The sequence below is a fragment of the Elephantulus edwardii genome, unplaced genomic scaffold (assembly GCF_000299155.1).
Source record: "Elephantulus edwardii isolate Elephantulus edwardi_28Jun2011 unplaced genomic scaffold, EleEdw1.0 scaffold00025, whole genome shotgun sequence".
In the NCBI taxonomy this organism is placed as follows: Eukaryota; Metazoa; Chordata; class Mammalia; order Macroscelidea; family Macroscelididae; genus Elephantulus; species Elephantulus edwardii.
The window spans coordinates 18,782,404-18,808,997 of NW_006399775.1; the positions used below are offsets into that span (position 1 = coordinate 18,782,404).

At 43.6% G+C, this 26,594-nt stretch overlaps 1 protein-coding gene across 1 annotated transcript in view; it reads right to left on the reverse strand.

Annotated features, from left to right (window-relative positions):
* The window catches only part of TENM4 (teneurin transmembrane protein 4), a 613,887-nt gene that overhangs the window by 300,739 nt on the left and 286,554 nt on the right, over positions 1–26,594 (reverse strand). Inside the window, exon 4 of the mRNA XM_006882894.1 lies at positions 4,753–5,008. Coding sequence (XP_006882956.1) covers positions 4,753–5,008 — 256 coding nt within the window. The remainder of the gene's footprint in view (positions 1–4,752; positions 5,009–26,594) is intronic.

Genomic DNA, 26,594 nt, shown 5'->3' on the forward strand with positions numbered 1-26,594 from the left:
TAACTATGGTCATTTATCAAAATTCATAAAATTCCCAGAGACATGTTGTTTAAAGGGAGCTCTACTGGCCTAGTGGTAAGAAAATGCACTGCAATCCCAAAGGCATGTGGTTTGAATCCACCAGCTGCTCCACAGGAGAAGGATGGGTGATCTCCTCGCGTGTGATTTACTGTCTCTGAAAAGCCACTGAAGGGTCAGCTATGGGTTGGTTCTGATTCGACAGCACTCAACAACAACACAACTTATTAACTAACAAGCACTACATGATAAGTAACTGAGCACTTACTACGCGCTAAGACATTTCCAGACATTATTACTTTGTAATTGCTGCAGCTGTCTTTGGAGGTAGTGCGAAGGATTAAAGTTGGCTACAGATTCTCTGACACTGTTTTCACTGATATGTGGGGAGTCTATATTCCCTCCACCTGAATTCACAGGCCTACTATTTTGATCAATAAAATATGATCAAAATTACACTATTCTAGTCCCAGAAATCAACAGCTTCTAACTTGTATCTTGGAAGCCCTGAGTAACCAAGAATAAAGTACAATTACATTGCTGGGGTGACCACAGTAAGAGGCTTTGATACCATAACAAGAGGGAGAAGGACACCTGATTGCAGCTTCCTATCTAGCCCCATCAAAGTATCTGGCATGTGAGTGAAGCCGTCTTGATTTCCTGCCAGCAAAATATCACCTTCTTACTTCACTTGATATCATGTGGAACAGAAGAATAGCTCAGCGGAGCCCTTAAGCCCTGACTCGTAGAACTACAAGGCAGAATGAAATGGCTGTTTAGGAAGGTACTAGGCTTTGTAGTTTGCTATCTGACACCAGATAATAAAAACAGGAAGGCACTGTCATTTTCTCTGCTTTAGGAATGAAAATATTTAAAGTCTAGGCCCTAACTAGTGTGAATATTGGGGTTGGGGCTTGAACATACTGTGTTTCCGACCCCAAAACCTTTGCTCCAAATAACTTGCTGTGTTAATAAACTATCACTTATATCTTTAGAACATCAGGGCCAAATTTACAACTTCTCTAAAAGTCAAGAAGAGAGAGAACCTAGTATTTTTTTTCCTCAATTCCTCTGGTCTGAAAAGATTCTATAAAAAAATTTTAATGACTTTTTTTTCTTCACAGGGTTGCTAGGAAAAGCAAATGCAAGTGGAAGAATAGGAAATTTGTTGTAGAGCATGTGTTTTAGGAGCTGGGTATCATGCTATTGGTTTGTCCCACTAGATCTCATTTACATCCTACCAACATCACTGAGAAATAGAAAATCTTGTCACAAATTATGTATAGAGAACTCAAGACTCAGAGGTCAGAAATAAGTTGTCTCTGCTGTTGTTGTTATGCACTGTCAAGTCAACTACGACTCATAGTGGTCTTATGAGTGACAGATCTGAGCCGTGTCCTATCTGGTGTCATCCTCACTATCTCTGATATACTTTTTTTTTTTACCCAAGTTGTAAGTATTAAAGCCAAGGTATAAATGTAGGGTCCACTTGACTCTAAAGTCCACATATTCTCTTATCAAACTGGTAAACAAACAAACAAACAAATAAAACAAAAACCACTTATGATCCAGCTAGCCTTGTCTCCAATCACTCTTAAATGGTATCTTATTAAAACTTACTCTTTTTTGCCATCAACCAGTCAGTATTCACTCACTCTTTCATTGCTGTTGAGTGTGAACTAATTCTTAGCTGACCCACCAGCAGGTTTCTGAGGCTGTAAGTGACACAGAAGGAGACTGCCCATCTTTCTCCCTGAGAGCTGTTTAGAGTTAAATTCGAATAGCTGGAGAGGCATGGCCTTTGGATTAGCAGTTAACTCACTATAGACCATCCCTACCAGAGTTCCCTAAGGCCAGTATTACAACTGACAATTTTGTTTGTCTCACCCACTGTATCACACACTGCTACCAATTTGATGCCATTTTTAGTTGTATGAGATTCTGGGTCACGGAAGATGACTTTCTCAAATATTTTAGCTGGAGTTTCAAGGAAAAGTGGGCTTTTCCTAGATCAAGAAATTAGGAGAGCAATTCTGACAGATGCCCAAATATGTTTGAGATTTGAGGCAGGGCTGATAAATACAATGATATACACTCCTTTGCACATATGCATGCTTAATTTACTTTATTGCAATGGATGCATGTGAATATATACGTGTATATATATACACCCATGTATGTGTGCACATGTATATATGTGTATATATATATATAAAATGGCTTATGTGAATATACACCAACATGATTCAATAATAGTTACCCTTTGGTGGTATTTTCTTTTCCTCTTGTTTATTTCATTTAAAAAAAAATAAGTTCAACTAGGAACATTTATTACTTGAGTCATAATTCTCCAAAGAAGCAAGGATGGCATACATTTGTCTCATGTAAATTGGACATTTTACTAGAAGGGATCATTCCCTGGAGACAGACATATGCTTGGTAAAGGGTAGGGCCGGGTCAGTGAGAAAGAAGCTCTTAGAGATGGAGTGACATGAGCTAAAACAATGTGCTCAAACACAGCAGAGTGTGCGGGTGTGGGCCCGGGCAGTGTTTCATTCTCTTGTACATATAAGGTCATTATGAGTCAGAAGTGATTTGATTGCAGCAAATAGCAACAATGAACTATCAAGAAAAAAGAAAACAATGTTCCATAGGGTTTGATCAATGGGTGCAGGGGAACAGAAAGTAAGGAAGAAAAGCAGGTGAACATTAGCTGACAGGGAGGGGAGGGGAGCTGAGCTCTTGAACTAACCGTCAGGAAAATCTCCTGCTTTATTTTTTTTCTTTCCCTTAAAAAAACCCTCAGAGACTCAGAGTAACAGGTTCCCCATGTCCCTGCCCCAGAGTGACCCTAAGTGAGAAAAATGACCACCCAGGAAGAGGGAGTAGCTACCACACTCCATGCAAAGAATCAGAACCATCGATTATGTGCTGGCTTCTTTCAGCCATGTGCAGTCATTCAATAAACACACTGGAAATAATGGAGATCTGATTAAGGGCCTCAGGGCAGGATGACGTATAATTATCTGACTCTCTTACTGAATGGAGCAAAGGAAGCATGTAGAGAAAAATCACACATGACTTTAAAGGATGTTAATAGAAACAGTAAGGATGAGACCAGGAGTGGAGTAGGGGATAGTGCTGCATCCCCGAGATGCTAGCTCTGGAAAACTACAGGAATGAAATAGGGTAAAAAGTGCTGTTTCTCTCTCAATGGATCTCGCAAACTCCATGTGAGACTATCACGGTTATGTGCCACTCTGAGGCATCCGGACTCATTTTCTATGTATAGATTAACTCCACTTCCTTACATGTGTTAGGATGTTTTGTCCTTTACAGATAAATGGCAGGAGTTCCAGAAGGGGAAGGAAAAAAAAATCAACATTTCACACTATTGTAATAAATAAGGTAGATGATTGAAGAGATTGTGACTGCGGCAGCCTGGGACACCCCATCTCCAGTTCACAGAAATCAGGAAAAGGCTCAGGTCCCCAAAGTCAGCAGAGCTTATCTTGCAGCAGTAAGATGACGGGTAAATCTAATTTTCATCTTTAAGCCTTTGTGATTTTTCTCCAGTGATCTTCCATGGTTTTTATAACCAGGAGGGAAAAAAAAATTCTCTTTTGGAAAAAATGCCAGTTAAGCAGAGGTAAGGAGATGTCTACAGAACTTCGATTGATTGAAGTCTCTGACTGACTGAATGAAGCGTTCTGCGGCATGGCTGGAGGAAGGCAGACCCAAGAGGGACACAGGCCAGGAGCAACCTGGGGAAGGTGGGCTGGGTCATATAGGACTTAAGACAAGGACAAGGGCCAGGCAGCCTGCCCCCCAACCCGTGTTGGGAATCGGCTGTAAGCTAGTGATCCACCTTACTGCTTCTCAGCTCCTAAAATCCCCAAATAAGTCCATATGATAGATATGAATGCCTAACAGAAAATCCAAACCAAACAGACAAAAAGGAAATCTGGTGGCATAGTCTGGAGCAGGTTCTGCGACTAACCCAAAGGCAGCCCACTGTAGGTGGTTCGAATCCACTAGAGGCTCTACTAGAGAAAAATGGAGCAGTCTCCTTCCATGAAGATTACAGCCTAGGAAAGTCACTGGAGAGTGGCAATAAGCCACAACTAACCAGACGGCAGAGACTTGGAGTGAGAATAAGCCAAAAGCTCATACATAAGTCATAGGCATTATTAGGGGTTTGGACATAAAAATGTTTGGACAGTAGGTGACCTGAAAGGGGACCCTCCCACGAGCGGCTGTTACAGGCCAGGTTGGTCCAGGAGGCCAGGTCGGTCCAGGGTTCTGAAATCCCAGCAGCAGCACTCCAAACAGCAGAGGCAAGAGCAAGAACACCCTTGTTCCCCGCCCCATATCTGTGCCAGCCACGTTCACACTCTCAGGTCCCTTACCAGTCACCCTTGCTGGAGCACCACCTCCAATTTGTTGAGGAAGAAGCGTGGAGCGGTGGTGCAGCAGCTGGACTAAGGTTACACCTTTTGTAAGCCTGGATCTCGGGTCTGTTTGAGGCCAAGTATGCATTCTTCCTACCCACCCACCCACTTCCTCTACCCGCCTTGTCTCTGGCACCATATGCCCCCCAGGCAGTGCAGCTGACCCCAGCCACCTGGGGCGTGTAAGGGATGGGGGTAGAAGCCTTGGGTCTCAGCCTCTGCCGCCCACCACCCTTCCCGCAGTCCCAGCCCGCCCCGCCCTGCCCTGCCCAGCCCAGCCCACCTGGTCTCCAGCGGGATGTTGCTGTTGAGCAGCCAGTTGTCCTGGGCGTGAGTGGGCTCGGGGGCGCCCCCTGCCGGAGGCTCTCCAGAAAGCGAGTGGTCCGTGGGCGCCGGGCTGGGGTTGCTCCTCGGCGTGAAGTTGCCCCGGTTCAGGGAGTTGATGGAGGCCGCGTGGTGCTGGTTGGGGGTATGGGCGTGGGAGAGTGGCGGTGGTGGCGTCCGGAGCCGCGAATGGTTCTGCAGGCCGCCCGGGTGATCTAGGGCACACAGACACGCGGTCAGGGTGGACAGCGAGCGTGGGCACTGCCCATCTGCCTGGTAAGGCAGCCAAGAGAGATACCATCCAGGGTTACAGGGAGGGGAAATCCACGTTTATCAGGAACTGACACGTTATCCATCCATACTTATTCATACAATAAATATTTATGCAATTGATATTTATTAAACACCTAGTACTGTAGGTGCTGAGAATATGGAAAGAATGTTCGCAAATCTTTTTCATCTTTGCGCTTAAAGTCTAGTAGGAAAGAGAGACAATACACCAAATTAAAACAAAGCAGAAATACGAGGACCAATTTGTGGAGGTCAGCCAGCAGTTCAACAACCCTGGGGAATTTGTTGGAAATTTAAATCCCTGGGCCCTGCCCCAGAACTTCCTGACTCTGGAAGCCCAGGTCAACTCTGCAATCTAATTTCACAAGCCCTCTGGGTGATGTTGGTGTGGACTGAAATGTGAGAACCACTGATGACAGGGTCAGGAGCTCTGAGGTAGTGGGCTAAGTGCACCCCTTGGCAGGAGAAAGATGAGGCTGTCTGCTTCTCTAAGATTCAGGCTCCAAAGCTTGAAGAAAGGCCACCATGAGTGGAACTGCCTCTGTAGCAGTGGGTTTATTTTTTCTTGCTTTGATTCTAGGAGCTCTGGTGGTGTGGTGTGTGAGGCATTCAGCCTGGTTCCACCAGGCCATTCTAAAGCTGAAAGATGTGGCAATCTGTTTCTATAAAGATTTACAGCCTTGAAAGCCCAATGGGACAGTTCTCCTCTGTCCTACAGCATGGCCATGAGTCAGAACAGATCTTGTGTCTGGTGAGGTTTGATTCTAGGGTCAGTATGAGTTGGGATGGACTCCATGGTAATGGAGTTGGATTATATATATAATGTGGAGAAACCATAAAACAAAAATAAGTAAAAGATAATAAGAGTTTACTGAGATGGTGATAAATGTGAAAAAGTATAAAGCCAGGAAGGAGTCTCAAGCCCACTATGTGTAGGCAGTGGTGGTAATTTAGACAAAAAGGAAGTGAGCCATGCTGGTGTCAGAGGGCCTTAAAAGCCAGGGACACTGAGCACTTGTGTGCCAAGCACTGTTCTGAGAGCCTTCGATGTGTATCTATTCAACTAACCCTCACAATCTACTACAGAGCAGGTACTGTTTTTATCTTGATTTTACAGAGGAAGAAATGGAGGAAACATTTTAGATATTCCCCTTGACTACTTGGAAAAACAAGTATTTTTATCCCCCACTTTATAGATTAAAAAAAAAAAAAGACTCAGAGAAGTAAGTACATGACCAAGGTTAGATGGCTAAGTGGATGTTATTTACAAGAAATAAATGACATTTTTGCTGATGCTCCAAATGAGGTCATTCTTGGAAGTACATCTTACCTACCACCCACCTAGGCTGTGCTCCTAGTAAAACCTAACCTTTGGAAGAGGAGGGTATTATAGGGGTGAAGAAGTCAGGAAATTGGATTATAATCTAGATTATGCAATTTATTAACTGCTGGACAAGGAACAAGTCACTTAACCTCTTTGAGCTTCAGTTTTATCACCTATAGAATGAGTCAAACAGTTTACAAAGGTCATCAGAGAGCCAGAGTAAAATAATGCAAGCAGTGTGAAAGAAATATTTCTAAAGTTCACCGTTTACTAAATATTTCAGTTTTATTTGTTCCTCATGAGAATTCTGTGCCCATGGAGACCTGCATTTTTATAGGAGACAGATATCAGAGATAAACAGACCCAAACCATTGCAGACAAGAGGCAAAGGCTGAGCTCTTCCTCGAATCAGGAGACAGCTTTCTGGAAACCATCAAACACAACCAAGGGCAAGGTGCTATCAGTGTTATGGCTATTTTCAGTGGAGGATGAATCATTGTCTGCTTTTTAGGGAACCCAATCTTTTATGGAAAAGTTATAAAGCAAATCTGATGTGGAGTGGGAGGGGGGAATGAACCCATCTGCCTGGATCACTTTTTGATTACAAACTGCTGCCTTCAGAATAAAGTACACTGGACCTGCAAAAACTTTTGGGTTCTGATCTACACCCCTCTTCAGCCCCCTCTCTCATCAGCTTTATTCCATACCCTCCACTTTAACCACTTCTTTTCCCCAGAGGCAACTCAAGTACCTGAGACCTCAACTCCAACGATACTCACAGGGCATTAAGAGCACCCGCTGGAGATGTGCAATACTGTGGCCCTGAGCTTGATGAAGCTAGCAGAGATCGCTCTCAGTGGGAGGGGAGAAACTGGGCTCATTCAAGCAAAGGGTCTCACTCAGAATCTCTGCTCCTTGCAGGGGAGAAAGCATCCTTAGACCAGTAGAAGGTGAGAACGTGCAGTGTCATTTGTTTTGTCCAACTGGCCTCAGGTAACACTTTCCTGGAGAAAGAAAGAGACCGGGACGGAGGCCAGCAGCAGCCTCCTGGGCTGTGTGAATGCCACTGTCCCCGATCCCTGCCTTTCAGGCTGCTTGCTGAAGGGAATGAACTACCACCACTGATAGTTCTCGGGAGCCCAATGAGAAGCATGGGCCGATGCTGGCCTCTGACCTCACATTAGAAGTCAGCCTTCTTGTGTGATTTATTTTCTTTTGAGGGCATATTTTTTGTGAGTTGGGTGAAAATTTACAGAGCACATTAGCTTCAAATCTGACAATTTACACACATTTTGCTTCCTGGCATTAGTTGCAATCCCCTTAATGTTATAGCATTAGTCCTCCTTCTGTCCTGGACGCCCCCACTTCCACTTATCCTTTTTATTTGTTCTTTGCTGTCTTCCGGATTTTGTTTTTAGGACAAATGATTGATTATGATCTCATATGGTTGATAGGGTTGGTGTCAACTGCATATTGTTGACTGAAAGCTGATCCCCAAAGCTTCTCATGATATTTTCATTAATTGATATTAAAACTGCTCCCAGGTATTTGAGCACTTACTAGGTGCACTTTCGGTATTAGCTTTTCTAAGACTCAAAACAACGAGTAAAATGCTGTATTACTACCATGATTCACAGATAAGGTAACTACAGCTTAGAAAACCAGTAAATGATACTTACAAACGCAAAGACTGAATTCTGTCTCATAAACCATGCTGACTTTGCACAAAGCACAGCCCTGACTCAACTTTGTTAGGCCAAGTTCAAAGGCAAGTACAGGCCAGGGCCCTCACTCCCTCAGTGGAGAGAGCAAACTCAGAGGTCCTGGTCAGAACTGGCTGGTCTGCAGGCCTACCGACGTCTACCTGATGACGCAGTGGCAACACGAGGCTCTGGCTTGGTATCTATCTGTCTCTAAGTTCTCTGGCTGCCAAGAGTCTTCACTGAGCAACAAGACTTTAGATATTAACACGTTGCCACAAATAATGGTAATACATCGAACTAAGCATGGTTGTCAATTTAAAAGTGTGCATCAATGTGTTAATATCACTGGTCACAGATTTAAAAAGTTTTAAGAGGGAATTCCTTTAAGAGGACAAGGAATGTCCAGGTCTAAGACTTTGCTTTTTGAAGGTAGCTCCATTGCTCCAGAAAGCTTTCCATGACGGGTCCTTCTCAAAGTCCTCTTTCCCACCACTGCATACCAACAGAAGAGAACCTGGACCTTCACCTGAGACTTTCACTCCCCCTGCCCCCTGGAAGGGAGCTCTGGTGGTGTAGGAAGTAGAGAGGGGAGCTGCTAGCCCAAAGCTGGGCTTCTTTGCTGCTTGGAACCCATCAGATGAGATGCTCCACGGGAGAAAAATGGGCTGCCTCCTCCATCGTGATTTCCAACTCTGGAAATTCAATAGAGGGTCAAGTATGAGTCAGAACTGACTCAATGATAGTATGAGGGGGAAGGAGGGAGAAGGGAGGAAGGGGAGAGAAGGGGGAGGAGGAAGGAAAGGGGAGGAACAGAAGTCGGGGGAGAGGGAAGAGATGGTAGAGGAAGGGAGAAAGTCCTCGCCTGGAGAACGTATACCCATGTGTCCATACTGTGCCCTCTAGCCTGTTACTGTTCCATTGATTCTGAGTCCTAGAGACCCTCTATTGGATTTCTGAACAGAGCAGAACTCCAAAAGTTCTAAGGAGGAAATATCCCTAAGAATGAAATATTTTCAGAAGTAGATTGCTGCATCTTCCTCTTGTCAGAGGCTGTGGGTTCAAACCACTGAGTTCTTACTTAGCAGCCAAAATCTCCTGCACCACCAGGTTTCCTTCTGCTTCCTCTCTTATTATACAATGTCAAGTCAGAAACGACTCTCAGCTGACCCTCCAGCAGGTTTTCAAAGGCTGTAAATCGCATGAGAGGAGATTGCCTGTTATTCTCTTTCAGAGCAGTTGGCAGGTTCAAACCACGTGCCTTTGGGTTGGTAGCATGACTCCTTACCCACTAGGCCACCAGAGCTCCCTTTGCTTCCTCTTAGTAGGTGTTAAAATCCTTACTTCCCACAGTACTGAGCTATCGTGTGATCTAGATTTGAGCAGATCCTCAATATGAGGAGTCTATCCAGGAGCATAAGGCTAGTGTGGTGGCATATGCTTAAAAAAAAAAAAATTATAGCAGAGCACCCTAGGCACCCAGACCCAGGGTCTATATGGGCCTTTACCTGCCTGACCAGAGCCCAGCTGCTTTAGTTGGACCCTTTGTTTCCTCCCCTCACTCCTTCTAGGACAAGCGAACTGTTGTTTCTCAGGCTCCCAAAAGCAAGGCTTAGAGTTTTGGGAAGCAACAGTGGAGGACTCACTGACAATCCCTAAAGAGGAGCCAGGCCCTGTCCAAGGATCTGATTGGAGCCCTGTCTCGGCTTCTTTAACCAAAGTGACCTTTTCCCTATGAACAGAAGGGAAGATAGAGAACCTCCTTTACGATACAATTGAAAAGGAGAAGCACAGAACCAAGCCATTTGGTCAGCACAGGGTGCTGGGAACAGAGTGGTGAACAAGATGGAGAGATCTAAGAGAAGAACTCTCTTCCAGTACCCACTGTCCGGCTGGGTAGCTTCTAACACCCACTTCACCTGCCTGGTTCTTGGTGGGTGCATCGGTGGAAAACGACATACATTTCTATCTCACCATATCTGCATGAAAAAGCACAGACTTTCCCTCAAGTGCCAGGTACGTAGCAGGCATGTTGGGAGGAAGGGTCCATGTGTCGATAAGCTCCATGTTCCCAGACTCAGCACGTAGTTGCTGTCAGAGCGATTCTGACTTACAATGACCCCATGTGTGTTAGAGTAGAACTGCACTCCAGAGCGTTTTACAGGACTGTGAAACACCAGGCCTTTCTTCCAAGGCACCTCCAGTGGACTTAAAGTCTCAATCTTTCAGTTAATAGGCAAGTGCTTAACTGCTTGTGCCATTCAGGGACCTTGGTGCATAGAAGACACTCAGGAAGCATTTAGTGAATATGAGGGAGAAGATAGCAAACCTGGCAGTGAGAACTTCTAGATGCTTCTCTACTGCGACCTGGGAGTTGCACCAAGCAGTAGCTTTTCTACAGCTACCTGGGGACCAGTATTAGCACACATTTGCAAAGCTGTCCTAAACATTTCAGTTTAAACCTTTTCCTCACAGACACAGCTACTTTATCTCTGAAGTGAATCTCTGAACCAAGCTCGACTGTGAGTCATTTTAAAACTGTTATTTGCACACTCCTCTGTCAGTAAAGGCCACTTGCTTATCTGAATTCTGCAAGTCTGGTTGTCCAGGAAGATTGGAGGTGGGATTTCTCCCCCTCCCTGTAAGTTCTTAAATGTATTTGCAGCTGCTAGTTCCCTACTACACCACAGGCAGTTTTATTTTATATTCACAATAATCCTGAGCACTAAACCTCCTGGCTGCATCTCTGTGAATCACAATCAGAGCCAGCAAAGGGCAGAGCAGTAGAGCCTAGAAAGACTGGCTCTTGGTACAAGTGTTTGCCCTGCCACTTACTGGATTTGTGAACATCGGTTTTCTTATCAGTAAATGGAGATAATGCCTACCTGCTAGAGGATGGTTAAGAAAATTCAATGAGATAATGTATACACAGTGCTCAGCACACTGCGGCAATAATTTTTTTTAAAAAAGGTAGTTATCTTTATGTTTAATAAAATTCATACATGTTGTATGAATAAACTATAATGTATGATAGAGTCACTAGAGTCACCATGGTGATCACTCTGCTGCATTTACAACAGATTCAAAAGCAAAACCACTCTGATTTAAAAAGCAGGGAAATATCTAGCAAGAATGAGATACACTTTGATGACTATACTTAATGCAAATGACGTGCATATCTGCATTTTGGTTAAATTTGCAACCCTCCCTCCCAAGTCAGCATGGGTTCACAGTGCCACACGCTATGGACTACACCACCTCTCTCTCTCTCTCACTGCTGTGAAGTCAGAACCAACTCTCAGCTGAGCCTCCATCAGGTTTTCAGAGGCTGTAAATGACACAGGAGGAGACGCCCCATCTCTCTCCCTCTGAGCCACTGGTGGATTCAAATCGCCCACCTTTACTTGGCAGTGAAACGCTATCCTCTAGGCCACCAGAACTCCCTTGGCTGGCTCCATCCGAACTATTTAAAGATCTTGAAGTCTATTTGAAAGTGTTTCTTTGATGCTTTAATGCAAACAAATATATTCTACATGTATATACCAAGACAAATATGTGATTGACATTAGATACAGACCATAGCTAGTTGTTCTGACTTAAGTACAAATTTTATTTCATGAAGGACTTAGAACTAGAATTCACTCATAATCCAATGACTGCCTATTTATTAGTAAGGCATTTACACACTGTCCAAATGACACAACGTCATGGTTCATGGAACAGAGCACGGATATTTAGGGATACTTAACAGAATAACTAAGTTAATATATGCAAATGGATGATCACCTGTGCAGTAAAGATAGCCACAGCTCCAACACAGATCAAAACACGACCAATGAAGCCTCTCTGCGCTCAAATATTAAGGACTTCTTTTTGCATTAGATTAACACCACTGACCAATGGAGTTATCGCTCTGTCTTGATTTCCAGATATAACAAAAGGGGACACCTTCTTGTTGTTGTTCAATTGATCAGCAATACTTAACAGGCCACTGTTGTGGGCAGGGACTTGATGAGTTATAAAGTGAGGATGAGCTTCATCCTTGATAAGTTGCCAATGTCTGGAGGAATAGATGGCAAAGGCAAAAAGGCAAAGCTTGGGTGCACTCTATGAGAATTGGTTACTCTAGTTTTTGTTGGTAGATTACAGTTCAAGAGTGTGCTGCACTTGGGGAGCACAACTGGCAAACTTTAATTGTTGGGCTCAAGGAAGGTTTTACAAGAAATTACATATGACTTGTGTCTTAAAGGGAGCTCGATGAAGAGGGGGAAAATTTTTTTCAAGAGTTTTGAAACATGAGAAAGCAAAGGGAACATTATGTGTGAAATGAGTATGAGACAATAGTGGCAGAAGGTGAGGTAGGGCCCATGGGTAACTGCCTATAAGTGCTAAGGAATGTCATCTACTATCTGGAGGGTGAGAGGGAACCCAGAAGGGCTCTGAGCAAGAGAGTGCCGTGACCACTTCTCTTGTTGAGAAAGATTCTTGGTGGAGGTTGAACCCATGTGGAACACACTCATGTGGAGGATGAAGCAGGCAGGGGGTAGCTGTAAGTACACCCCATATTGGCTTCAGGGAATCTGTTAGAAAAGTCACAGTGAAATATGTCACTATTCTTTTATAAGTGCACATTCATGAGGAAATGACATTAACATTCAGGGCTTTGGCTCAAAGAATACCAATGCGTCAACAGCCCTGCAATCTAAGGGGTACTAGGGACCCCCAAGTTAGATGCCAGGCTGCCATAAAACCTTGCAAAATGGCAGGCATATGCCTGAAGTTCTTGTTACGGAGTTAAAACCACCACCATTAGGGCTTTGAACCAGTTCAGCCATGTCTGTGAAATCGGAACATATCTGACTATAATAAAATGTGAGTATACCAGAATGATAAACAGAATGGAAAAAGTATGTATAGGTCAAAGCCCTGAATGAGATACTTGTGATACATAGTGATCAGTTTCTAGGACTTTATGTGGGAGACTGGGTTAGAGCCAAGGCAGAGGATAAACCCACTGAAAATGGTGCAGCCAGTCGCCAACTCTGAACCGGCCACTGTTGTTTCTGACTCTGCCAATCAAGGATTTGGTTGCTATGCAACACTGCCCTTGTTTTCTAAGAAGAGTAACTTTCAAGCAGGGTTTCAACTGCAATTTCCTGTTCTGGTTATCATTCACATTTTGCAGGTTCTAGCCCATTCTCCCAGTTTCACTTCATCAGCTGTGACTGAACAGGGAAGAAATGGTTTGAAGCCCTGCCCTAGGGTGCACTGCAGTTATTAATTGTGCCCTAAAAATTGTCAGATATGAAAGATGATGGCATTTAATTATCATAAAACACAAAGTCTCCAGCTGCCTCAGTATGCCAAGAGAAAAAGTTATTTGGGTTCCATTAAAATGCCATCGACGACCACAGACTCAGGATGGTGATGGAGCAGTGCTGAGAGCTTAGCTAATGAACCTTGGCCTACACGACCAATTTAGAGAAGCCAGGAAGCTCTTTGTCACCACAGTTGGCAGCTGGAATCTGATGGCCTAGCTTCTAGTCTCAGTGCTGCCTCTTTCAAGCTGTACAATCTTGGATAGTTTATTTAACCTTGCTGAGTTTCAGTTTCATCATCTGTCAAATGCATTTGAAAGCACCTTGCAGATTCCTGTGCAAAGGTTAGAGGTAATTATCACCATTATAATTGTTGCTTTTAATTAGAATGAATGCAAATAGCAAAGTTTAAAATGTAACTGATAGGTTGAGAAGGCGGCTCGGGCCTGGAATTATCAGATGGGTTTTGATTTCCTCTGCCTATCTATTCCCTCCAAGAGCACAATGTTTTCTGTGCTTTCAAACTGACCCATCATTCATCCTAAACCATGGTCTCCACACAACTCATGAGCCAGAAAATTTCATTCCAATGGCATGGCGTTACCACAAAGTTCTACACTGACAAAGTTTTGCCACGAATGTACTCTGTGTCTTTGAGAAAGTCCCTTTTCCCCTTTAGACTTAAGTTTCTTTATTTGAAAAATGAGGTTTCTTTATTTCATAGTTGATCTCCTGGGGTTCCCTCCAGCCTTTGACAGCCTCATTCCTGTGGCTTTCCTTGTTTCCAAGGGTAGATTAACCAGTAAGCATGGTATGAACCAGATTGCCTTGAGCGAGGTAGCCACAGCCTTAATTGCTTATTCTTGCAAACCTGTGGCGAGCAGTTTCACATAGGTTTCACCACATCCTGTCATGGTGAGCACAAGTGACACTGTGCACTGCAGACTGGCGGGAAGGCACAAGGGGACCGGTGTGTACCTTGCTTAAAGAGTCCAGGCGGCAGAGGCATTATGTGTTAGCTGCTAATTGGAAAGTCAGGCCAGTGGCTGGAATCTGTACTATGGTCCACACTGAGAGAGAAAGATGGGTCAACTCTTTCCATAAAGATTTATAGCTTTGAAAACCAATAGAGAGTCAAGCATCAGAATCTATCAGCCAGAAATGAGCAGAATTTTGGACCATACTTACTGTGTTATCTAGCTTTGCTTGTTCCTCTCAGAATTTCCTGGTAAGAAGGTGATAAAGAAAATGACTGCTGCCGCCTGGAAGGAGCAGCAAATTTTCATGGGGCGTTAGGAGGAAATTCAGAACTAAGATGAGAAAGTTACTTGGGGTCAAGAGTTTACGGAAAGCTGTACTTGATGCCAAGGGTTTCTCTCAAGCTGGTGGGCTCCCTGCTTGTAAAGCAGAGGCTTAGCAGCTAGGCTCAATGTCTTCCCCGAGCTTTGGGCATCTACCACTGTGACCGAGCACATACAGAACAGAATTTATTGTCCCCTGCCTTCCTCCACCCCCATCAGCACTGCCCTCTCCTTGTATTTCTGATCTCAACATCACCAGCTGCTGAATGAACCCCCTAAGTCAACCAAACCAGATCTGTGAATCACCACTGCTTTCCACTGGAGCTCCTACGGTGAGGCCTGTAGCCTGAGGCTCTGCTAACCAGAGAGGCTACCCTGTGGGTGCAACAATGAATGAATGGAATCCCAAAATCTCTGTAGATGTTCACTGAAATGAAAAATAAACAACCTAAATTAAAAAAAAAATCTATCAGCGCTTCTACAGGAGAAATATGGACAATCGCTTCCTGAATGATTTGTAGCCTCTGAACATCCATTGGAGGGTTAACCATGAGTTAACAGAAATGAGAGTGGGAGAGAAAGAGGAAAGAGAAAGGAGAAGACAAAAGAGAAAGAGACAGAGTCATAGCCAATATAGGCATCCTAGCCTGACAGAGTCAAAGCAATGCAGGCATCCCAGCCAGCGGGCTTATGCTGCTTCATTTCATTAGCTTCCTTCAGTAGGAGTGACCTCCCTAAAAGAAACCTGGATGGTGATACTTCCTAGCTCGCTCTCTCCCCGCTGTGGGTCTCCAGCTGAAATAGGACCATGCCTTATCATTAGCTCTCCCAGTCTTGTCACTTACCATTTGGCCCCAACTCACTAACCCAGGGTGGTATCTCTCCACCTCATTCTTTAAAAAGGTTCAGGGTTGGCGAGCTCTGGTGGCCTAGTGGCAAGAAGCTGCACTGCAATCCCAGATGTGTGTGGTTCAAATCCACCAGATGCTTTGCTGGAGAAGGAGGAACAATCTCCTCCAGTACCAGTCAGATCTGATTTGACAGTGCGCATGCACACACACACACTAAATTTTTATTTTTAAAAAAAGGTCCAGGATTAACAAGCTAGTGTGAACCACCTGTGAACATGCCCACTGCTTATCCCATGCGTCTGGGTTTGTAGATACTGCTTTTTTTCTGTACAGGAGGGCTTCTTTACTCCTTTACTTGGTTAACTAATATTAACCAGGTTACTCTTCCTCTAGGAAGACTCCTTTGACCCTCCCCAGTCCCTCCCCACAGTGAAGACCCTCCTCTGGGCTTTTCTAGGCTTCATGTTTCAGTCTGAATTATCACTAATTGTGTACTGGTCAGCTGTTACTGGGTGGCTCTAAGGGCACACCACATGTCATTTCAATATTGTAAGCTAGAAGAAGCTTGTCATTCACACTGCAGGCTCCTGTCCGCGGGCTCTTTCAACCAAGTGGAGCCACTAAGTCTCAAGAAAACTGGCATCCTGATCTTCTTTAAACTTGACCTGGCATTCTCCAAACTGAATAGGGAAAGCTGATAACTGAGATGGGCATGTTGTTGTTGTTATGTGCCGTCGAGTCGTTTGCGACTCATAGTGACCCTTTGTACAACAGCCCTAAACCATGCTCTATCCTGTGCCAATCTCATTGCCTCTGACAAACCCATCCCGAGTACCCCAGTCACTGAATCAATCCACCTCATGGAGGGTCTTCCCCTCCTGCACTGTCCCTCCACTCTACCCAGCATGATGTCCCTCTCTAAAGACCTGTCCCTCCTTACAACATGTCCAAAGTATGTCAGACGAAGCCCCAGAATCCTTGCCTCCAAGGAGCAGCTGGTTTAACCCTCTCTAGGATGAATCTGTTTGTTTTCTTGGCAGTCCATGGTACATTCAATACTCTTCTCCAGCACCACAGCTCAAAGGCGTCAATTCTCCTTCTATCCTCCCTAGTCATTGTCCAACTCTCTGATGCATAACAAGTGATTGCAAAAACCACGGCCTGTATCAGGCGGACCTTAGTCTCCAGAGAGACACTGTTGCTCTTCAGTATTTTGGAGAGGTCCCTAACCGCAGACTTTCCCATCGCAATACGTTTGTGTTTTTTTTTTTTATTTCCCGGCTACTGGTGCCAAGAGTGTTGACCGTGGAGGCGAGCAAACTGAAGCTGTGAACAATCTCAATCTCTTCGCCATCCATCCTGATGCTTCCAATTGGTCCAGTGGTGAGAATTTTTGTCTTCTTAACATTGAGCCTCAGTCCATATTGAAGGCTGCAGTCCTTGACCCTCTGCAGTAAGTGCATGAGGTCCTCCTCAGTTTCAGCGAGCAAGGTTGTGTCATCTGCATAACGCAGATTGTTGACAGATGTCCACCAATCCTAACGCCACGCCTCTCCTCATAGAGCCCCGCCTCTCGGATAATCTGCTCTGCATACAGGTTGGAAAGGTATGGAGACAGGACACATCCCCGACGTACACCCTTCCCAATTTTGAACCATGCAGTGTTGCCCTGCTCTGTTCTGACGACTGCCTCTACAACTCTATTTTATCAACAGTTGAAGATGGCGTGACAAAGAAATCAAGATGATGAACTCAAGGCTCCCGAAGGGACTAGCCTGCTTGTTGACTCTAATGCCAGAAGTGAAAGGTCAGGGCAGCTCATCAGGTCATCTTTCTAACACTCCCCTCATCCCCAAGTCCATCCGCATGCCTTACAGGAGGCTAAATGCCAGCACGAGGACAGGTGAATGCTCATCCATCACGTTCACGTCTCTCCTTTCCGTTTTTATTCATCAGTAATTTTAAAAACACAGCTTTCTCTTGGAACAGACACTGACACCCCTGGAGGACAGTGACAGGTTGGGGTAAAGGTGGTTGGAACCCACAGAGCAATATAGCGTGGCTGTTACATCCCAGCTCGGGCTCAAGCTGAGGGTTCACATAAAACCAAAAGCAAACCGTCACGAGTCAGTTCTCACTCGGGACCACCCTCCACCGGTGGTTTCACTGTTCATCTTTCTCCTGTGGAGCAAGTGGCTGGGGGATTCAAATCCTGGACCTTTCGGTTAGCAGCACAACCTGTAATACACTATGCCACCAAGCAGTCTCCAAACACAGAGCTGATATCTCTTTTTTTTTCCTTCTCATTGCCTGTCCTTCCCTGTACCTTTTACTGTTTTCTCTATACCTAAATTTAGCTCTGTATACAAGATAGAATAAAACAAAACTAAAGACTTCATCCCTGTGGAGGTCTTTAGAGCAGGGAACAAGGAGATTCTAAGAGGAAAGAGAATCAGTATCTATTGATATTTGGCTATAAGCAGGTCCCTTATGAAAGTTTCCTCATTTGATGTGGCGAGTGACACTCCAAGGTACATCTTAATAACCCTCATTATACTGATGAAGAAACTGAGCCTCAAAAACCTAGCCTTCATTTATAAAAACTTTCATTTTTTTCCTCCAACAAGGCACACCTCAAGTCCTAACATTGGGGAAAATATTCGTTAAATGTTACATTGTGATTTAAAAATAATCAAGAAAACTGTTTACAGTCACACAGGGTCAAGACTCCAACACAGGTCTTTCTGGTTGCTCATTCTACCCTTGATGATTCCTAGACCCAGAAGAAAAGAAACTCCGGAACTAATTAACTGTGTGCCTTGAGAGACTTATTGTATGAACACATCTCTCATCTTTTTGTGATGACTGAAAAACTATCATATAGTTTTATGGACAAAGTGTTTAGGGAAATCATTAAAAAGGTTTAATATCTGAGGACATACCATAACAGCAACCCTAAAAGGTAAATGTTTTTCTCCTTCCCTTATAAGTGAGGAAACTGAATTTCTATAAGGCAAAGTGGCGTTCTTAGGGTGGCAGAGCCTAGAGACCCCAAGCCCAGTGCCCTTCCAAGCCTCTTTAGAAGACGCCCTTGTTACTGTTGTGTACTGTCGAGTCGGAACCGACCCATAACTGAGCCTCCGGTGGGTTTTCAGGGGCAGTTAATCACATGGGAGGAGATTGCCCACCTTCCTCCCATAAGGAGGTGGTGGCTTTGAACCATGTGCCTTTGGATTGCAGTGCAGCTCCTTGCCACTAGACCACAAGAGCTTTCTATATTGCTCTTAGAGCATCCACACCAACCTAACAAATCACAAAACATCACGGCAACCTGTGCTCAGGTGGTGGTGATCATCTCGTTCAGGTCCTAACAAGGCCCACTTGGAGGAAAGGCAGAAGCTCTCACTAATTATAATTACACAGAATGGGTAGATGCTCTTCATTTATGACATGACCACACGTGGGTTTTCTTTCTGATACAAGCGCAGGAGATCCTGGGCAGGTAGTCCATCCATCAATGTCCAGAAACCAAGACACACTAGAAACATACTTTTTAAAAAGTTTTCACAGTGCATCTAAATTCCAAAATCAATCTCCACAATAGTGTACGTGTTTTCTATCGCCAAAGGGGCCTTTTAGAGTAGTGAGAGAAGATCTTCACCCTGAAACCGATAGCATCCCTTTTCAACAGGATGTAGCTAAGAGAATATGCCATCCCCTTTTCCTTATCAATCAGGGTAAAATCTCTCTCAGGAAGGAGTGATAGGGAATGGCAAAGGACACACTGACAAAGGGGATTAATCAGAACTGGTTTTGACAAGCACTGTGGCAATGGGACAATAAAATAGACTTTCAAGGGGAAAAAAAGGAGGAACGAACTGGGGGGGTGGGTAGAGAAAATAGTGCAACAATGAATGAATGGAAATCCAAAATCTCTGTAAATGTTCATTAAAACTAATAAAATATAATACTTTTAAACTATTCTCTCCCTCATAGACTTCAATGCAGTAAACATAATTTTAGGGCATTATGTTTATCATAAGAGTATGGAATGAGGGTTACAGAGTGGATTATATTTGGGGTGAGGGTGGTGCATGTGCGGTGGGAGGGGGGAATTGTGTACAAATGAAGGAGTTTTTCTTTTGCTTTTCAAGGAGAGGAGCAAACGGGGGGTGGGGTGGGCAGGGAGAAAAGTGCAACAATGAATGAATGGAATTCCAAAATATCTGTAGATGTTCATTGAAATGAAATATAAATAAATTAATTTAAAGAAAACAACTAATAAAATAAAAAAAAATTTTAAAAAAACTTTGCAAACTGCTTGGGGCTCAACATCCAAGCTACCAAACTAAACCTAGCCCACAGCTACTGAGTCCATCCTGACTTGTGGTGGCACACCAATGGGCTTCTAAGGTCAGATCTTCTGTGGAGCACCTGGTAGATGTGAATGGCTGACTAGTGAGCAGTACAACATACTACATGCTCTGCACCAGAACTCCTTCTCAAGGCCACAGAAGAACAATCAGAGAACTAAGAATGCCTCCTAATTAAAATAAGAATATTTCCTGCTAAATGTAACCAGTTTATTCCACAAAATATTATTTAATGAGACTGAGTTGTTGTTTTGTTTTTCTTAAAAAATTATTTCCATCCAATATTTAAAGACTTGAATTTTATTTAAACTTGAAAATGACTTTGCCTTAACTTTTGTATAAGACGGCTTAGAGTTAATGGAGACTGGCCCCTTGGGTTGGCATGAGTGGATGACAGAGTTACTCAGTTACTATGTAGATCTATTGTTTGTTTTACTGAGTAAGCAGACTGTAATACAAGAACTAGCAGTAGATTTTGTAATATACTTTAAAGATCTTAAACAGTTGATCTTTTTTCAGATTATTGAAAACTCCTGTAAGTGCAAATAGTCAATACTGTATTAAATATGTGCACTTGGAAGTGTGTGCTTTGCTTGTACAGTAGTAAATAATCAGAACATATTAAAAAGGTACCCTAAAGAGGGGAAAAAAAAATGCCTCCTATATGCCACAATTAGAACCCAAATCTACAGGTACACATTCTTAAGGACTATAGCACACATTTCAAACTTCACCTATTTCTCACTTTCCCTGGCAGAGGGTAGGTGCTCCACACAAGGTATTAGTATTAATTATTATTGACAATGGTCTTTAAAGCACTCCACTCCTGGACAATGGCTCTCCTGGCTTATGTCTACCTTCCTGACACTGCAACACGTCCTGCTTACGGAACAAGGCCTCACAGCAAGGGCACAGATGGCATTAACTTTATTTTTCTATTTCAATGCAAAAAAAGTATACCTTTTGTGGGTACCACCTGAATTTATTCCTCAACTTAATTTTTTTCTTCCAACTGTGGAATATTTTATTTTTCCAATTTCAAAATCTATTTATGTCTTATGTTAAAAAAAGAGAAAAAGAAAGAGAGATATTCAATCAGCCAAGCTCAGGTTTGTGAAACAAATAATGCTGCTGGTATAGAATCTTAATCAAACAGTTGGATTCATAACCACAATGCTCACTGCTCTGCCTAATCATAGAGCCCAAACCAAAACCAAATTAGAGTCACTGCTATCAAGTCTGTTTGATGTCTAGCAAACCTACAGGACAGAAGAGAACTGCCCTATAGGGTCTCCAAGGCTATAAATCTCTTAAGAAGCATCCGTCTCTCTTGGAGCAGTTGCTGGGATTATATGTCAACCATGAGGTTAATAGCCATGCATTTTAACTACTAGGCTACCATGACAGGACCCTGCTTTATAGTAAGTACAATATGAATGAGTATTGACTATGACTATGGGTCTAATATCCATTGTTTACTGAGTGATTACTATGTGCCAGGAACATTTACGTGCATAATCTTATTTCATCCTAAAATACAACACTCTGAATTTTGCATTATTATCCCTTTTTCAGCTTTGAGATAACTGAAGCTCTCAAAAGTTAAGAAAGGCAAGAAAGGAGTACATCGGGGATGCGTTCTGTCCCCATACTATTTTTCCAACCTACATGCAGAACAGATCATTCAGGAGGCTGGAATATATGAGGAGGAACGTGGCATCAGGATTGAAAGAAGACTTATTAACAGCCTGCGCTACGCAGATGACACAACCTTGCTTGCTGAAACTGAGTTGGACTTAAGGTGTTTGCTGCAGAAGGTCAAGGCTACAGTCTTCAATACAGATTGAAGCTCAATATCAAGATGACAAAGATTCTCATCACTGGGCCAATTGGTAGTATCATGATAGATGGAAAAGAGAATGAAATTATTGAAAACTTCAGCTTGCTCGCTTCCACAATCAACGCCAATAACTAATAACTTGGGAAAACAGGCATTCTGGTTTCCCAGGGAATAAAAAGCTGTTAGTGCACAAGTCACCATGTGGTGAATGCTTGATTAATAATGAAGTCAAAACCAAAGGGAAACATGGAGTTTCAATACCTGAATCCAGATTTCCTAAAGGGACAGGGACCCCTGGATGTTTCAGATATATCAGCCTTTGCATTACAAACCCCCCCCCCCCCGCCACCTTCTTTACAAAAACAAGGCTGTTGGAGTTTGGCTTTCATCCATTACGGTTTGGAGTCCTAATTTGCTCCCACTGCTTACTCAGCCTTTCCCAACCCCTCTCTCTCTCTCTCTAATCCATTAGGTTGAAACTCAACACAGAGGTTGAAGCGCCACATTTTCCACAAAGCTCTCCATACTCTTCAGATAAACCTACTATTTTCTCATTTGTGCTTTCATAAACATGGAACGCAAGGCACCACAGCACCTGCACACCAAGTACACTAATTTAAGCTTGCATACATTCTTCGGTCCCTCACTGCTCTGGAAGCCTTTGATGTAACTCTTATTCGTCTCCCTGCCACTTGCACCCAGCACAGTGCCTGCCACGAAGTTAAGTGCAAAAGGCTGGGTGAATAAGTGATCAAAAATCACTTCCTCAAATAGTAAACACTCACAACCATCCTCTCTAGGTTGAAAGAAAAAAATAAAACAAAACCGTTCCACAAGTGTAATGCATGACAATGATCCTGCACCTCCTAAGAAAATAGGTCCTTAAATATGTGTGGATGTTAGGTAAGGAGAGGACATCCACTACAGGGTGGATGGATGCTATCCCTGCAACAGTGCAAGCAGCTACACTCCCGAGCAGGGGGCAGGGACCACGAAGCCACAGCCATGCACTGGGCCGCTTTGCTCCTGCTCCTGCCCTCCCCTTGCATTACTCATGGACACTGTTACTAATCACACTTATCCACATCGATTTTTTCCCCCGAGGATGAACTACCTCATCCCTCCCTAATCTAATGACTGAAATTAGGTGAAAGTCGCCATCTGATGCATATTAGGCATCACCCCAGAAAAGAAGACATCAAACAAGATATTACCCCAAACCCCTTTTAATGTCTCCATTCTCTTAACTACCCATGCAAATCAGGCAGAATGATTCCAAATGGTGAAAAGTACATTTGACGCTGCTGTGGTTATTCGTGCCGCCCTCCTCATGCTGGGTCATCAGGGACGAATATTTCTGCTGGCCAGTTTTTCTTCATAAGCATGAGCTGAAACTCCTGTGTGCCAATACTGTGCTGTGGTTAGCTACCACTGGGTTGACTGCACTCTTGCTAAAACTCCATGCACAATGGAGTGAAATGTCCGGTCCCACATCTCCCCATGACCAGTTTATGCAGTGAACCATTGTGATCCACAGGGTTTGGGTCTTTTTGGCCAGGATTTGGGTCATCAGACCTTTTCTCACAGACTGTCTTAGTGTGGAAGATTTGCTGAATAAGTCTATACTGGTAGGCAGATAGTGGCTACCCTGAAGTGTACTGACTGGAAATTGAACCTGGGTCTCCAGCATGTAAGATTAAGAACTATTGAGAACTAAACACTATGCTAGGTACTTTATTTTTTAACGTAAAACTTTTATTTTATACTGGTTTACTTAAAAGTTCATATACATTACCCTCCCCCCATCTCTCCCATTTCCTTTACCCACCCCTCCCTTCACTCATCAAATTGTGGACCTTATGATTAAAGGTTCCTCCCCCCAACCTTCCCCTCTTGGATCTTCATACACATTCTACAATAATGGTCTTATACAGTATTTGTCCTTATGGGACTCAGTTCACTTTATGCTAGATACTTTAAATGTACTTTCTTGGACCTGTGTAACAACATTGTGCAGTTTTAATACATTTTTCACCTGAATTTTTAATATTTCTTAATGAAGAAAGTAAAACTCAGAGAGATGAAGGAATTAGCCCAAAGTTTCTCCACAAATAAATGGTAGATCCAGTATGAGCTTGACTCTGTTGTCCACACTCTTTCTACTTCTCATTGCCTCTCCTGTGACACTATATGTTAAAAGGGTTCAGTAAAGCTGGACACAGGTAGCCCTGATAATATGGGCAATTATACAATCTGTTGGTTCCCATCTTCAGCCTGGTTTTACCGAGGCCTGGGCAGGGACCATCAAGTCGCAGTGGTCACGTCTAATCACAAGTACGCTGTGCCCAAAGGACCTCAGAAACACATCTGTTTCTTCCTCTCTAAAACTCAAATGAGGAACTCAAAAGCCTCCATGACGATAGTTTGATTACCCCCTTCATACACATACTTCTGTTATTAGTGATCCACTGTCCCCTTCCCCTCTGACCCTCCCATTGTCTGAATCCATCTCTACAGCACAGTTAATACACTGCAGGGAGGTGCCCTGGGGAAGCCTGCTCTCCCAGTGGACTAAGGGGGGAAAGGTCTGGAGATGGAAGACAGACACAGTCAAGACTAGGTAGGAGGCATCTGTGCTAAGGACCTGGTGTGTGTTGACAGCTCACAGCAATCTTGTCCCAGGCCCATCATTAGATTCAGATCACATGATTTCTGTTTCATTCTTGAACTTGGAATTTTTTTGGTATCACAGGATTCCCTCAGGGCTCTTCAGCCCAGAGACTCTCTCCTTTTTCTGAGATCAGAATCCAGAGTCGACTCAACTGATTCTCAGCAAACACCTACTGAGATACAAGGTTGTAACAGGCAAGCAGTGAGGCAGGGGAGAAGACTGAAAATCCTACCTGTGGACAGGGTACTGAGGCTCCTGAAGGAGACAGGCATGGAGACAACAAACAGCCTGAGACAGAATGGAAACTGTTAGAATGCAAGCGTATACAGAAAGCGTGGAGGAGACTGATATTCTCTTGTGGAATTAGGAAAGCGAGCCCAGGGGAAGACACCACATGTCTACCAGATGCTAACACGCAGCACACACTCTGCAGAGCATTTCTGTGCCTGGGCTCAGAGGTGATAGCAGAGGCCTTGAAGGACAGACAGAATTAAGTGCTAGGGAAAATGCACAAGATAAGCAAGGACAGCATGAACAAAGGCAGCCAGAAAACAAAGGGAGTGTGGGCTGTGCAGATCAAAAGGCAATTAATTAAGTCCTGTCCTCATGGTGTCTTTATACTGACAGTTCTTGTTATTTAACTCGTCCTGTGTTTTTTCTCAGCGTCTCACACTAGCCAAAGGTGTGGGTATATCTGAAAATCTGCTTCTTCACCGAATGCACACAATGCTCAGCTTGCTCAGAGGTTGACTCAACCATTACGAACCAAATGAGGACTAACTACATTCCTACTCAAGAACACTGATTGGATATTCCCAAGAGCAAAACCATTACCAAATAGTCTATCCAGTATATCCAGGCATTAAAGGCGGGTTTGAACATCAAAAGTGACATAAAGACCAAAAGAGAACAAATACAACGATGTGACACTCTTTGGTCAAGGGTATGATTAGCAAAGATCCAAAAAGGCCTAGGCTCGTTAAGATAGTGGGAAGCCAGTTAAGTAAAAACGTAACTTCAGTATAACATACACACAGTACTACTTGGGAGTCCCAGGGAAGGTAGAAAACATGGGGCTCTCAGGAATGATGTCTGAATCAGGTAAGGAGGTTGCATGTAGAATGTCTAAGTGTGCGTACAAAGAGCTAGAGCTCCAGACATTATCGGCATTGTCACTATCCTCACTACAATTTCCTCAGGACATAAGAATTAACAGTGCATCTAAATTCCAAAATCAATCTCCATAATAGTCTATGTGTTTCCTACTGCCAAAGGGGCCCTTTAGAGTAGTGAGAGAAGACCTTCACCCTGAAACCAACAGCGTCCCTTTTCAGCAGGAAGTAGCTAAGAGAATACGCCATCCCCTTTTCCTTATGAATCAGGGTGAATCTCTCTCAAGGAGGAGTGATAGGGAATGGCAAAGGACACACAGACAAAGGAGATTAATCAGAACTGGCTTTGACAAGCACTGTGGCAATTGGACAATTAAAACAGACATTCGGGGGGTGGGGAAGAAGAACGAACTGGGGAGGAGGGTAGAGAAAACAGTGCAACAATGAATGAATGAGAACCCAAAATCTCTGTAAATGTTCATTAAAACTAATAAAATGTAATAATAATAATTTAAAAAGAATTGTTAGTCATTGGCCTCAGATGGAAGATACATAAGCAAACAATTGAAAACACTGTAAAGAAAGCAGCATAATAGGGTTGGGGATTCTTTATGGTTTGTGTTCTATGTAGTAGTCACATAGGGCCCCCAAGCTTAGACAGTCAGACATCATTTAATGGGTTGTTAGAGTTTCCTAAGGTGGAACCAGTTATGTTGGAAAGATGGAAGGAACGCAGATGCTTTCATATACCCTTGAAATTCTTACAAGTTTTTGTGCAAGGGACCCAGTTTTTCGCTGTGTACTGGGCTCACACATTAAATAGCTAGTACTGGGTCTGATGCAAAGACCTGTGTCCTTGAACAGCTATTCAACCCTTTTTCTCCATTGAGTACTTACAAGTGATTTCAGGAACGGACCTTCACTAAAGGTGATTTCCAGCACCTGCGCCATCAAATGATTTGGGTTACAATGAGGATCATCAAATCCAGATTAGGCCAGAGAAACCCAAAGGAAGATCTG